Consider the following 15,253-nt stretch of genomic DNA (forward strand, 5'->3'; position numbering starts at 1 on the left):
CACTGCTACTCAGCAGGCCAGGACATTTGTCTCTTTACAATGGAATGATTTATTGTGAAACCAGCACCATCCTGATCGGCTTCCCAACTCTTACACCTTTCTTTAGAATTTGAGATCAAAGACTGGCAATATTTTGTAAGCACAAGTTTATTTTCATGACCACTGTTGCCTGCTCTACATTTCATAATGGCTGCCTTACATGACTGCTGAATCAGAGCTTTAAAATAACTTTATCAAGGTGCTGAAAGCTTTGCTGTGTTGGAAACTGGTCTCCAAACAGAATCCCAACACAGATTACTCAGTGCAAATACGTAGATGCTTCTCACAGTAAGTTACCAACCATCACAAACAACAGCCAGTGCATACAAGAGAACCTGCTAATTCTTTTTTCACTGAAGACTTACCATAAAAAAAAAAAAAAAAAAGGAAGGAAAATGCTATGTCATTTCCTAAGAAGTGTACCACTTTCTACAAGAAGATATAAACCTTCTCACATTAAGATCATCTTCAGCTGAAGAGGTCAAATTACATAATAGGAAAATAGTCCCACCAACCCCAAACCCTGGCAATTTCTAGGAAATTGTCTGCCTCCCTACATCTATGTCTGCATTTCCAGTTTGTTAAAAGCAAAAGCTTTGAAAAAGCAGTTTAAATCCAAGTGGGTATTACACTTACCTGACTGTGTCATAGATAAAGATTCATCAGACCAGTTGTGAGATGTCTGGTGGGACTTCACAGGTGAACGTAGCTGTCCTCCAGTTCTGTGACTGCCTTTGCTGGAGTCTTGCTTTGATACAGATATGCTGCTTTTGGGAGGAGACTGAGAGCAGAAAAGGATAAATAAGTAATTGCAGTTTGAAAGTAAAAGATCACTGTCATCAGGAGCCAGTTACAATGAAAGAACAGCATGACAAGAGTACATCTCAAACAACAATCTTAAGAAGAATTTAATCTTTGCTAGACAATAAAACAGTAATACCAAGAGCAGCAACCAGTTGACTGCTTACTTTGAGCCTAGATTTCAATAAACCTGCCCAGACTACTCTATTACCACCTAAGTGAACTGACATGGCTCTGACTCACAAGTGTTCAATACATTTGTGTCCTCTGCAGCAATAGTAACTCCTAGTAAATAAACCAATGAAATTAACCACTTCATGTAAAGGGTGGAAGATGATATTTTGAAGCAGTGAAAAAATAGAGCGCTATTTTTCTGAGGCCAGGCAAGAATTCAAAGAGCAAATGCTCTTCCAAAATGCTGCTTAATGCTTCAATATTATCCTACAAGCCTTTAAAACACCTTGGATATAACTTCTGGCACACGTGAGACATTTTATTAGTATCTCCTCAGCAAATTTGCCAAGAAAATATTTGTAGTAAGTCCAGATAAGCAGTTCTTTTACCCCACAGATACTGCATTTTCTGTCTTATTGAGCACAGGGCAAAGTTATCAGGATGAAATTCATCAAAATTATCATCCAACTAGAAATAACACTTGGAATAGAACAATAAGGCAGAATTAAGCAGCAACTAGACACAACCTGAAACCCAAAGGACTGCACTTCAGGTTACAGGTCTGCTTGCTCATTCCATAGCTACACTTTGGGATACATTACTTGCAAATAAGGCAAAATGGAAAAACAGAGCATAGCTTCCATGGCCTCAAAGAATTCATACAATGGCAACAAGCTAGCCTACAGCTAATTCACACTGCCAAACTGGGTCAGTGTTCCACCACTTAGCACTGCATACCTTCGTGACATACGCAAAATGTTTTGCAAGGCTACCCACAAGTTCAAAAATATCTAAACTTTGTGCGGAAACAATATTTCCTCAAGACTTCAAAGCACATGTCTGATCACAATTACCCACAGTAATGTGAAATGGTATCACAAACACAAAAACAGATTCAGTTAAAAGTGTAATCCCTACTTTGACAATTGGGATGGCTGTACCTTCTGCTTCTCTGTTAGTGTGTAAGAGCACATATGGCAGAACAGCTCACTCACCGGTTTGCCAGGTGAGGTAGAGGACTTGAAATCTTCAGAATAAGCAATTTCTTCATTAATTGTACTCTGATCTGGGCTTTCTGGCTGTCCATGGCTCAAGGGCTCTGATGGGACAGACTCAGCAGCTAGACTGCCAAGATCTTCTGGGATAGAGCTTTCACTATTCAGATGAGAGCAAGAAGGCACTGGAGACTCTTCCTCACTAGCTGTTTCTGAGATTAAATGAGAGAAAAAACAAAGCACATCAGAACTTGCACCATCTTCTATGCAGAGGCTGAAGGCATAAGGTTGAAGGCAAACTTTCTATGCTGTCTGCAGATAAAGTAGTAATTGCTAGCAGTACATGCCAAACAAGTATTATTTCACTCACCTAGACACAGGTGGTGAAATATTTAGCAAGAACAAGCCTGTTTACCAGAGAAGTATGATTTAAAGCTATGATCTGTGTTCAAGAAACAACTGGATGTGGCACTTAATGCTCTGGTCTACTTGACAAGGTGGTATCAGTAAGAAGTTGGACTTTATGATCTCATGAGGCCTTTTCCAATCCACATGATTCTGTGCATCTCTGAAAACTCCCCAACATTCTTAGTTATTGCTGAATATCTAAAATAAAGAGGTTTTCAGGATATTCTAATATTTTCCAGACAATACACACCTAAAAGATTATTAGGGAAACCTGTCCTTCCAGTTAACCATACATAAGCAAGAGTCACTATTAGTCTGAAGAAGTCATGGAGGAGCATATAATCTGCAGGCCAGATCTTGAATTCAGAATTGACTGCTTCCTTTACAGTAGTTGCAGAAAACATTTTAATGTTATGATTTCATCATGAGTCTCTCAAATGGCAACAAACAAAATAATAATTTGGGTTTTCAATATTCCTGTTTACTAAATTCCGCAGGAGTCATGGCATTACTGAGACTGCCATGGAGAACTATTCAGTGATTGAGTAAAGGCTGGGGAGAAGGACTTTTCCTTCTGAAGCAGGGCTGTGCTCCAATGCTTACTGATTAACACAATCAGTACAAAGCAAGGCTTTTCTCACTAATTGATAAAAATTCAGCATTTGTACTGAATTTTGTTCATTGGAACTTATTGACGCATATACATATGATCTTTAAAATGTCTTACAGTGCCTAAAATCCACATGACTGCTTTCAGTAATGTGGAATAGGGCATTACTCTGAATTCCCTTTGCACATTCAAAGGATGTGTTGCCTGCTTTCAGCAAAGCAGGGGGAAAAAGGAAAATAGATATGGTTTTAGAACAATCCCTGAAAGAATTTTCTCTCATTGCAATTCAGTTTCCTGGGAATCAGCATGATCCACTTAAGACAAAACTGTAAAGTTGTAGCTTCCAACATCTAGGAATTCAATTTTTCCTCACAATAGCATAATTTATACTAATTACATCCTAGCATATTCTACCACAGCTAAACATTTCAAACAGGTTGCATTAACAACAGAGAGAAGAAAAAAATACTTTCAATTTTTTGAAAACACAAGACAAACGGCAAGGCAGCCCCTGACAGGAGCCATCCTCACCAATAGTACTAATGCTAACAAGCAGAGAGACTTTGCTCACTGCTGGGGAAAATAGTTTTAACAGAGTAAGTTCAGAAGACTACCAGCAAAAGATCATGCCATACTGCAATATTTCTGCTTTGAAATACAGAAATACAGTTTAAAAACTGTATGCAGGAGTGACTGACGGGCTTATGCTGCACTGTTTACTTAGGAGGGTACACAGGAAAGGAGAAATATATATTTAATTATGCTGTAGAACAGGCAACAGAGTGCAGAAATTGAGACTCTATGACTGCCCAGAAAACAACCAAAATACCAGAAAAGGAAACAACTGCAAACCTAAGCAATCCTTGTGTCAAATTACGCTTCACTCTTGTCACACGTGTCACTTCCCCCCAATTCCCATTACCTTTGGGCTCATTTCTCTGATCCCCAGGCTCTTTCTTGGCCAGCTTGCTTTTGAGCAGCTCTTTGTCCCAGGCAGCCAGAGCCTGCTTTTCCATGCGCCGGATTTCTGCCTCCTCTGCGTCCAGGCGCCGTTTCCACTCCAGCAGCTCCTCCGCGTGCTGCCGGCGCTGCATCAGCTTCTGCTCCCGCTTTGTGAGGAACCTGGCAGGCAGAGCACAGGACAATGGCACACCAGCCAGCCACACTCTGAGTCCCAACACCAAAATGCAGTTCTTCAGTTTGTTTTCTAGGATAATATCCACAATAACTGCTATCTCCCAGACTTCTGATGTGCTGCTGCAAAAACCCCACAAGTAGATAAGGGTTCTTTTCTCTGCAGGAAGTAATGTCTATATTGTACTGTAAACAGGCTGTTTAAATTTTAAAAACATCTTCAAAATCATTAGAAGTGTTACAAATACGTGTTAAACTGAACAGAAAAAGTTCCCAATTTCAGGACATGAAAAGTACCTGTGGTGTTAAACTGGAACCTTCTAGAATGCCATTACCATTTGAAAAATGAACTTTTTTGATTTGCTCATCCCAATGACAGAAAAATGGCAACCTTAGTTGCCCCATGTTTTTTTCCAAGTATGTTATTATAAAAGAAGTTGATTCTATACTAATAGTCCTCCTGGAGCTTTAATTCTTCTTCTTTTAAGCATCATCTCTAAGGATTGGCACACTTGGAATGTTACTTGTGAGTTGACAGCATCAAGAGAATAATGATGCCAGACTGTTTCTTCACAGCTGCTAACATATCTGGCTGGTAGTTTAAGAATAAATGAAAATTAAAGCTCATGCTCAAAATTTGCAGATATTTTCTTTCTGACAAAGAGATCATAAGTGATCCATGAAACCTTAGAATTGACAAAATTCTCATAGGATTTTGTAGGTATGAATAGGTTTGTGTGCACACATTTGTTCTCTTTGCCAGATCCTGTCTCATTTTTGAGCACTGAAGTAACCATAACACTTAACCTTTAAGACAGTAAATTGGAAGCAAGTTCAACATCAATTGCACACACTTCCTCTGGCATGTCAGTCTAGAGAAGAGTGTCTATCAATCCATTAATCTCCTACACTGAAAGCTTTAAGATGTCACAGAATCACTCTGCAGAAAATCCACTGTTTGCCAGCTAGAGAGAGTTTGCCATTGGTACAGAAGTTGTAGTGCTGTAGAAGGCAGACTTCAAAGACTTGCAATTTGTTTTTGCAAATGTCCTTATAATTTTCAAGCCATCCCAAGCACTCAGCATCAAAGTTTTTAAGCTGCAAAGCAGATAATAATCTCATTTGTGTTTTTAAATCTCTCATGTTTCAAAAAACCATTTTATTTACAGAGACTGGAACAGCAAAGTGACTAATGTGCAGGTCTTGCCTGCTAAGGGACATTTCTCATTTGCTCACTTAGTGTTTGTTCTGTTCCCTGGAAAAGTGAGCTGGCAGTTGATCAGAAAGGTTGAGATTCAGATAAGTCCTCCTCTAAGACAGATTCGGACAAAAGGAGCAAGTTATGACATGAAGAGAAAAGTCTCAGATGCTCACAATCTTCTTTCTGATGGTCAAAACAAGAGGAGGTGATAAACCTCAGAAGCACCTCAGAATCTCTGGAACATCAGCCACCTTCAACCTGACAGATTCCATGATTTTGTGCACTATTTTATCACTTTCTATAGACAAACAACAAACATCATCTACACTTAAGCAAAATTGACAGGCTGGTATCATTAAGAGAGCAAACTACCAACAGCAATTGCACTACAAACATGACAGGGAGAGTCATGATAATGCTGTGTCTTTCACCAGCACTATCAGATCTATCCACTCTTACTCTCACACACACATCTGTTCCAATTAGTCCAGCAGATCATGTGAAACTTGTTTTAGAGGTCATTATTGCAATGACCTCAATGCAAAAAGCAACTTTTTCTTCTTTCTTTCTACTGTTTGATTTCATCAGAAAGTTTTGCAATTTTCTGGATCTTGAGAAGAGTCCAGTTGAAATAAAATGCAAGATAAAGGCTGAAATAAATGGATCCCAAAGAGCAGGACTCCTTAAAAGCAGATGTCAAATGAATTAACCCAGAAGACCACAAACAGGAGGAGAATTAATGAAATTGCCATGAAAATATTTACCACACAAGAACTACTTAATAAGAAAAATAAGTGAACAGAAGTGATGGGAGAGAAAGAGGATTCCAACAAAAAACCCACAAGAAGAGGAGGATCAAAGCAGCATGACCAAAGACACAGACCCTTTCATAATCCTGGGGTTTTAAAGGTTAGAGCCACAAAATAGCAGATGCATTGCCTTAATATTTACTGCAGTCTAGAGGGTTCCAGTTGCAACACCAAGCGTACACATCTATTCTCAAAAGCAGAAAAAAAATTGCAAAAGCACATCTGGCATCTATGCAGCTGGAAATGTGGGGGAGCAATGAGGAAGCAGCAGCACTCAGATTACAGCAGCATGATTTCAAAGTCTATTTCCCTGGTGCTAACATCAGACATTTTATCCATGCATTTCAAATATTAGTATTAACCTCCTGCTCTAAACTGTACTTGCACATTTTAAGGTATATTGACTATAAGCCCAAACTATCAGGTTTCAGCAGCTATTCTGAAATAGTAACCAGACATTGGGAGCAAAGTGAACTGTCTGTTTGCCACTCAGAACACAGTAGGAATAAGAGATTAGAATCCTGGAATGGTTTGGGTTGGAAGGGACATTAAAGATCATCTAGTTTCACCCCTCTACCATAGGAAGGGACTCCTTTTGCCAAACCAGGCTGCTCAAAGCCCCAGCTAACCTGGCCATGAACACTTCCAGATACGGGACAGGTTGTTTCTCTGTGCAACTTGTGCCAGTGCTTCACCAACCTCACAGCAAAGAACTTCTGCCTTATATTTAATCTAGATCTACCCTTAGCCTAAAGCCATTACCCCTTGCCTCATCACTACAGAGCCTGGTAAATCTCTCTCTCCATTTTTCTTACAAACTCACTGTATATGCTGAAAAGGCACAATAAGATCTCCCTAGAGCCTTCTTTTCTCCAGACTGAACAAACCAAATTTTCTCAGCCTTTCTGCATAGAAAAGCTGTTCCCCCTCATTTTTTGTGGCTTCCTCTGGACCTGTTCCTACAGGTTCATCTCCTTCTATCACTGGGGACCCCAGAGCTGGACACAGGACTGCAGGTGGGGTCTCACCAGAGTGCAGTAGAGGGGTAGAACCACTTCCCTCAACCTGCTGTTTTTCCATGCAGCCCAAAACAGAGCTGGTTTTCTGGGCTGCAAGTGCACACTGCAGAGTCATACCCAATTTTTTGGTCCATCAGCATCTCCAAGTCCTTCTCTGAAGAACTGCTCTCAATCCATTCACTCCCCAGACTGAACTGACAATGGGGATTGTCCTGACCCAGGTGCAGGGCCTTGCACTTGGCCTTGTTGACCTTCATGAGGGTCACACTGGCCCACTCCTCAAGTTTGTCCAGGTCCCTCTGGGTGGCATCTCCTTCCTCCAGCAAATCAACTGCACTGCTCAGTTTGGTGCTGAGGGTGGAGTGATTCCCCTGTCTATGTCATTGATAAAGATCTGGAAACAGTGAGGCAAGTGTCAAACACATCCACTGCTGAAGAACCTCTGGACTTTCTAGGACTGAACAGAGCATGCTCTATCAAAGAGTCTATCACTGGAGAAATATACAGTTACCTGACCAATTGGTTGTAGATATACAGCTGGAATTTGGGGTGGAGGTTGGGAAAACAGACACTGAGAGAGGCCCAGTGGTGAGACGTAAAGACAGAGAAGAAGTAGTGAACAGGAGAGCAGTGTCTACAAAATAAGGAGGAAGAGTTTAAAACTAAGATAGCAATTAAGGCAGAAAGAATGAGAAAAGGATAGCATCTGGCAAAGAACTTTAAAATTAATTGCACTTAACATTGTATAGTTAATACCCAACATCTGCAGTACAACAACTATACACTGTTATGCAGAAGGTTATAGAACATACACTTATAACACCTTGTTTTATGTTAATAAAAGATAAACTTTTTTTTTTTTTTAATTTTGGAGAGTTTTATCACTTTGATGAAGACTTCCATGGGCTCAGTTAACATATCTCAGCCTGACCTTTCTCATGCTATTCTCTCAAAAGAGTGCATTATTGGTATTAAAGAGCATGCTGGTTTTGCAATATCAACAATTTGCTGGTCTGAGACTTTGACACATGTTCTTCACCAGGTGAAACCTCAGTAAAATTATTTCTACAGTAAGGCAAGAACCAGTGAAAGAGCAAAGGAAAAAGAGATTAAATAATTTTCTTCTAAAACATGAACAGTTCCAGGAAAAGTCCAAGATATATCTACCATTCACATTCTAGCTGCTAATTGGGATTTTTTGCAACAAAGTACAGACTTGATCTCAGAATACTCAGTACTTTCATTTGAAGTACTAACTGCAGAAAGATAATACCTAATGTTAAAAAAAATCTACATAACTTACAGTTCTGTTTAAAATGGTATTTCTTAAAAGTATTACCATTTTAAAAGCTAATTCCTAATGAATTATCAAATTTATAGAGAAATGCCATGCTCCATTAAGCTCTATCAACTAAAATGCAAGCTAAGAAGCACACTAAGGAAAAGCAAATGAAAATAAGCATTTAATCTGTTATTGCATTATATCATTAATGCTGCATATGCAAGGAAAGCCAGGGGAAAGTGGTTAATTCTCTTTGACAGAGCATGCTCCTGTTCACATGCAGGCTACACAGACTCATCAGTTAAAATGAAAACAGAACTATTCTTTCATTCCCCTTTTAGCAGAAGACAAATATTAAAGATGTCTCCTAAGTAAGGAAGCCAAAGGATTTCCACCTTGCTGTGGAGTACAGCAAGTCCAGCATAGCAGGCTTTCCCAGTTCCTTCCTCCAGTTCCTTTGTATTTATCACCCAGCTTCTTCCCTTGAGCCCTATTTCCACCATCATTCCCCTCAAATGGCAGCTTGCTATCATAACACCCCAAATCAAACACATCACTGTTACTTTTATGTGTTTTACAAATCAGGACACTAAAATTAAAAAAATACCAAGTCAGCACTGTTTTTCAATCAATAAGCACTGCTATCACTACCAAAACACCTGGCAAAGGTGTTCAAAAAGTGTACAAGAGGGAAATCAACTTTTAGAGAATAATTTATGCTTACACAAAATACCTCCTCCTTTGAACATATACAAAAATCCAAGACTTTTAAAACCATAAAACCAAAAACACATGACCACACAGATCACACACAATTTCCACTTCTTCTTCCTAGAAGTAATTGTTCCATCTCTACTTTTCAAAAGCTGGAGAATAGGATTTTTCTCCAGTGAGCAATAAATAATCAAATGACGACTAAATTATCTTTAAAAGTAAAACATACTTTATATCTGATACTATCCCTTGTAATATATGTCTTTATACAATTGTAAATGTTGCTTAGAAATGAAGGTACTTTGAAAAAAAATTTCAAGAACAATATTGACAAAGACACTAGCTGATAAAAAGTGGCAAAGGAAGTCTTGAATATACAAGTATATTTGTCATCTTTTTTAGGATTAATACTGTATCTCAAAATTCGTAAGCTACAGATTGTTTTTTATCACAATCTGAAATTTGTTGAATATGTTTGTGGGAAAAAATAAGACAACAACCATCTTTTAACAAAAAAATCAGATCAGAAGAAAAAGATTATTTTCTTGAAACCCTAGAAGTCAGCATGGCCTATAACACACAAGCTTTTCAAGTCCCCATCTTAAATAATTTACCAGTCTCAAAAGATACTTTGAAAATTTGCCACTATGATGATGGGGTGGTTTCCATACAACTTGGAATCCCAGGAGTTTAGTTTTGGAAATATGGTACCCCAGAAACTTTTAATTATCAGTGATTTGGGTTGTTCAGTTTAGCAGATGCTGCCACAGGAGACCACATAAAACAGGAACCAACTCAGGCTGGACATAAAGGCCACAAAACTACAACATGTTTTGAGTTTTTCCTACTTCTACCAAAGCCTCCTTTACTGCTGTTGGGTTTTATTTTCATCATACTCAAATACATGCATGGATGGGAAATGTGCTTCTCTGGCAGAAGCCAGACTTTCAAATACTTTAGTCTCAAATAAGAATTTAGGGTTTCAAACTAACGAGCACAAGCAGGTAAAGTGTTTGGGATGTTCCATGCACACAAAGTAATTCCTACACTGAAAGGATGCAGAAACAATTTTTTATCTAAAACAACTTCATAGGTGAAACCAGAAGATTCATTTTATGTTTTCAGGCTCAGAAATTGCACGTAGATTTTGTTATTTCCTCTTGAGCCCAACAAACATTTCCAACATTTTTCCAATCTCTGAACTACATATCTTCTCAGTTACATACATATCACCTCCATTATTAAAGAAAATATTTAAAGAATTCATCCTAGCTGATATTAATGCAATCAGAATTAAATTTCAGAAGCTTGATAATTAGATAGAAATCACATACCTGACAACCCCAGTGTCTTTCTGTGAGACAGATGTGAAACTCTGTTACTAGTTTTTGCATAAGACAACTGCTGTTTTAAGTTACACTTCAACTCAAAATAAAAATTTGCATTGTAATTCCAGAGTCTCACTCCCTATATTTTTTTATTCTGTAAGGTAACAGGGGAGATACAAAATACAGCACCATTTTCATAATTTGACTTCAGGTCTCTGACTGCAAAAGAAACTCTGACAGGATGTGCTGTCAAGACAGAACATATTCCTTGTACCTCCAAACATCAACATCTCTTAAGATGATGTGCTTTTATCAACTCTATCAAGTACCAAGAATAATAAGCCAAATCTTCTGTAATAAAACTTGACCACATGGTCTGCCAAAATATTTGAATCTTAGTATCATGCAAGAACTGTAGCCTTTAAATTATTATATTTAAAGATTAATATGGTTTTATTCATGCTTCTAATCATCTGTTTTCCAGGCAATTCAGATCAAAGTGTGATACCAACAACACAAATATTTCTGATGGTCACTTTTTAGTGCAGATGTGGGCCAAACTAACTTGTTCCATTAAAATAGCAAACTTATGTAAAAGAAAGAAAAAATATAGTTACTTTTCATCCATTCTGCTGCGCATTTTTTTAAGTTTCTGCATAATGCTGCTGGTCTCACTGCTGGAGATGGAGATTGGGGAAGGGCTGCGTGTTTCTGCATCAGTTGGAAGTGGGCTGGAACCATTGCTCTGCTTGATGTCATCTTCACTGGGAAGCTCCTGCAATGAAAGGGTTAAAAAAAAAAAGCTTTAAAAGAATATTCCAAAATCCTTCAAAAACGATGTTAATTTGTGTTAATTTAGCTTGTAATCTCTAGATTACATGAAATACCGCTTCAAATAAGTCTGTCCACTTGCAGATTTAACTTCATAACCTCATATTTGACTCACAGCTTTTAGCACACCCTTTCTCTCCATAATTTAATTTTTCCCCTAACTGTGTCTAGAGTAAAAAACCAAACCAAAACAAAAAGTCCTCCAAAGCAGCAAACCATCAGAATACAGTTACCTAAACAGGAAACCCATCTTTTCTACAGTACTACTATTAAACTTGTGTCTTCTCAAAATTTTGTAAGGAGGCAGCCAGTTACCAAAACCTCATTTTGCTACCTTGTAAAGTAGATGTAAGAAACTTAGCAAAATTACACTAACACATATGGCAGGAAGTTTAGGGGTTAGGGCTTATATTTAGTACTTTGGGCCTGACAAACAATTAAACAAAAGTCAAAGCCTGAGAGATCTAACCACCAAAAAAAAAAACCTCACATTCCCAAAGTCAATAGTTCAGCTTGAGAATGAACAAACCCCATCAACTGTACATTTAAAACATCTTGCAATTTCTCCAAAGGCACTTTCTTAAATGATGTTCTAAAGAAATTGATTATTTAAGTTTTAGCTTTCATATTTTCCAGATTCTGCATTAGTATGTAACTCTGAATTTCATAAAAAGCGTTAGTAAGTTCTCTTCACAGTTTAGTCAGACAAAACAATCTTTTCCAGCCCTAGAACCAAGGACACTGCTGCAGCTTCAGGCCCAGAAAGTGCAAACAACAGCAAATTGAGGAGAGCAATCTCAGAGGATGGGACTGCAGAAACTGGAGCTGTAATTGGACAATTAACCCCAATATGGAAATGGACCAAAACTTAAAGAAGTGTGAAAATTTGTGACACACCATCCATCTTGGTCATAGCCATGGCCAGGGTCTTATACTGCCCATGGTGTATCCTTTGAAGACCATTTTAATAAATACCTACCTTATTCCTTTAATACTGTCTAGCTTCTCTTCTAGGTAACCTCTTTAGGCATCAAAATTAAACATAAATTGCTGAGATAAAGGGGTGAGGTTATTTCAGGCAGACAAAACTTCCAACTCATAGTTGCAATCCAGTAGCCTTCCATTCCTATAAACACTGAAGTTGCATGGCTGAAGAGGGAAGACTCCAGCCTCTGTGCTGAACACTCACCAGCTTGTTTTCTCCTGCAGACTTCAGTTTCTCCTGCAATTTCATTGTAGTCTGACGGATCCGCTCAATTTCCGCCTGCTGTTTAAGGATGAGCTGCCTCTCCTTCCGAGCAGCCTTGTTCGCCTCCTGGAGACGTTTAATTTCTGCCTTTTAGGTATAAAAGATTCAGCATAAGAACACTGACAGATCTCTCTCAAGAACACACTCAAAGCTGCCACAGTGCCCTTGCTATGGGTTTGACACAACTGCAATTACATGAGGAAGAAACTAGGCTGAACTTCAGTAGCCAAGAACTGGAGATCAGTTAATACTTCAGTGTCTCAATCATGAGATTACAGAGAAGCATCCTTGAGAACAACATAGTGAATATGACTAATATGCAAGTAAAACTTACAGGCAAGAAATACTATTGGTTCTCCATTCCTATATTTACAGGTCTGAAACATTCAACGGGTACAAATGATTTTCAATAGGACTTTCCTAAAGGGCATCCCTTACCTTTTCCTGCTGTAATCTCAGCAGCAGACCACGCTGCCTCTTTCGAATAGGAGGCATTTTATCATCCTCGCCCTTGTCTCGCAAGTGCCTGCAAATAGATTGAAAGGAAGAAGTATAAATAAAGTAATAAGATTACTTTATAATAATAAATAATGATAAAGTAATATAAAAAGGTGCACAAAAGGCCTTTTACTCTTTAAAGTGAAAAAAAAAAGAAGTTTACTTTTCCTACTCTGCAGAAGGGTATATACCTTCATCCTTGGTATGCTCTATGGTGGAATATTTTGGTTGGTAAGATAACACAGTAAAAAGGCTAGTGCAGGTAACAGATCTCACAAGAATGGGCAGAAGTTCTGCAGAGGTAGCACACTCACCATTTGAGAAACACAGAAGGAAGGACACTTGTCCCACTACCTAATAATACTTTGTCAAATTCACAATAACAAGAAATTGTAAGAAAATTTCTGCTGAATAATCATGCAGAGAAATTTATGGATTACTAGTTTCAGTGGGTTCTTCACTGGACTTCAGGACAAAGCATATCTCGGACTGGAAACAAATCACTAGGTACAACATGCGTCCAGATTCACAAAATGTGGCCTGAGTTAACTAAAATGCCCTCAGACAAACACCATGCAAAGAAAGGTCAAACTGTTTGACAGTTCTGTATCTTCCTGAGTGAAGATGTGTAGAGGAATGATTGGCAACTACCTTCTCTAACTGACAACAAACAACTGACATCTTTTCTTCTACTGTTTCAGTGAAATTCTTAATCAAACCACTTTCAATGTAAATATCAAAGCACATTTATAAACCGGGTCCTGTTCTTTTCATGTCCCAGAAACAACTGTACATGATACTGATGTCAGAACATTAGTTCAACCATTAACACTTAATAAGGGAGTGGCAAGTTGAAAAAAAACCTTGAAAAGTAGAAGGAGTGAGCAGTTACATGTATTCAGAGCTGCCTTACTTTTTCTGGTGTTCCAGCCAAGCTAGTTCAGCCTTGGTCTTCTCTTTGAGAGCCTTCTCCCGGAGCCGCAGGAGTGAGGACTGATGAGCTGCTCGCATCTCCTCCTCCTTCATGTACTGTCTTACCATCTCCATGGTAAACTTAGAGAAACTATCCTGCCCCCCTGAGAATGGCATGCTTAGCTCCTAGAAGGAAAGACAAAGTTGGCACAAAACCACAGAAATGCCATGGCTTTTTTCAATTACAAAGTGCATGTCTGCGTGTGTATATGCACTGATACACAAAAATAGATGCAGGAAGGGAAGTTGCTTTTTCCCTGAGCTTTGTGCAGACCAGCTTCTTTTGCCCTGGGCTATGTAACAGTTTTGGGAGGCCCCTGCTTTGTCCAGAGAGATGAGGAATCCTCTTGTATTTCCTAGCTGTGTGTTAGCATAGTTGGAGGACTTAATCCACTGGGCTTTTAAAATCCACCTCAAGAAGTCCCTCCTCCTAAGCCACAAGGTAGAGGCCTGGATGGACTGCTCCATAAGTAATCACACTTGTACAGCAATGACATACAGCATGATTCACACATCTCTCTGTTTTGAGATGCACAGAGAACCACAGGGAGGAAAAGAACCCTCAACCCTGCAAACACAGCTAAGAACAGCTCACTTGAAGCTTACCAGCTTAACCATATCAGCTCAGTTAATTCAATTTAACTTAAATATGGTTGCCTTGTGTACCTTGATAGATGACAGAGCTGTTTTGTCTGGGGACATTTCCTCATCAGAATCATCACGACTGCCCCGCTTCTTCTCCAGATTATTTCTGCGATGACTCTCAGAGGGCAGCAAAGACCGAAAAGATTTTTCTTCAATCTCATCCTCTGTCATGGACTCATCAAATTTCAGGGAATATTCTGTTGCAACAGAAGCAGAATCTGAAGGAGAAATGAGGGAAGCAGCTTTCACTCTGTTTTACAGCATTTTTAGTCTGTCTCATCTCCCTAATATTAGGGGGGTCACAAAGACAGGGAGCTAGCTAATGTAGAAAAATGTGTGTTTAGGAAAGAATGATTTTGAGTTAGAGGACATCTGTTATCCAGCTTCAAGTGATCTAACAGATTTATGTACTCAGGTATAAACATGTCTGGAGTTGCTGGAACATTTGGTGTTGTGCCTGCAGGTTCAGCATGTGAGCATCTGGCTAAGCTAACACAGCTGAATCTCAAAGGTTCCCATCTCACTGTGCCATTCTGTTATCTCT

General features: G+C 38.8%; 1 protein-coding gene across 5 annotated transcripts in view; it reads right to left on the bottom strand.

Annotated features, from left to right (window-relative positions):
• CEP350 (centrosomal protein 350) overlaps window positions 1-15,253 on the bottom strand; it is a 69,223-nt gene that overhangs the window by 18,624 nt on the left and 35,346 nt on the right. For 4 of the 5 annotated variants that reach the window (XM_079313953.1, XM_079313951.1, XM_079313952.1 and 1 more), the window contains exons 23-31: window positions 14,731-14,927; window positions 14,006-14,190; window positions 13,033-13,120; window positions 12,535-12,681; window positions 11,132-11,289; window positions 7,702-7,824; window positions 3,950-4,149; window positions 2,010-2,221; window positions 676-820 (exon numbers count right to left, since the gene is read on the bottom strand). In XM_079313953.1, the coding sequence (XP_079170079.1) occupies window positions 676-820; window positions 2,010-2,221; window positions 3,950-4,149; window positions 7,702-7,824; window positions 11,132-11,289; window positions 12,535-12,681; window positions 13,033-13,120; window positions 14,006-14,190; window positions 14,731-14,927 (1,455 nt within the window). The remainder of the gene's footprint in view (window positions 1-675; window positions 821-2,009; window positions 2,222-3,949; window positions 4,150-7,701; window positions 7,825-11,131; window positions 11,290-12,534; window positions 12,682-13,032; window positions 13,121-14,005; window positions 14,191-14,730; window positions 14,928-15,253) is intronic. The other variant, XM_079313955.1, reaches the window with a different exon arrangement.

This window comes from Erithacus rubecula (assembly GCF_903797595.1).
Source record: "Erithacus rubecula genome assembly, chromosome: 10".
NCBI classification, from domain to species: Eukaryota; Metazoa; Chordata; class Aves; order Passeriformes; family Muscicapidae; genus Erithacus; species Erithacus rubecula.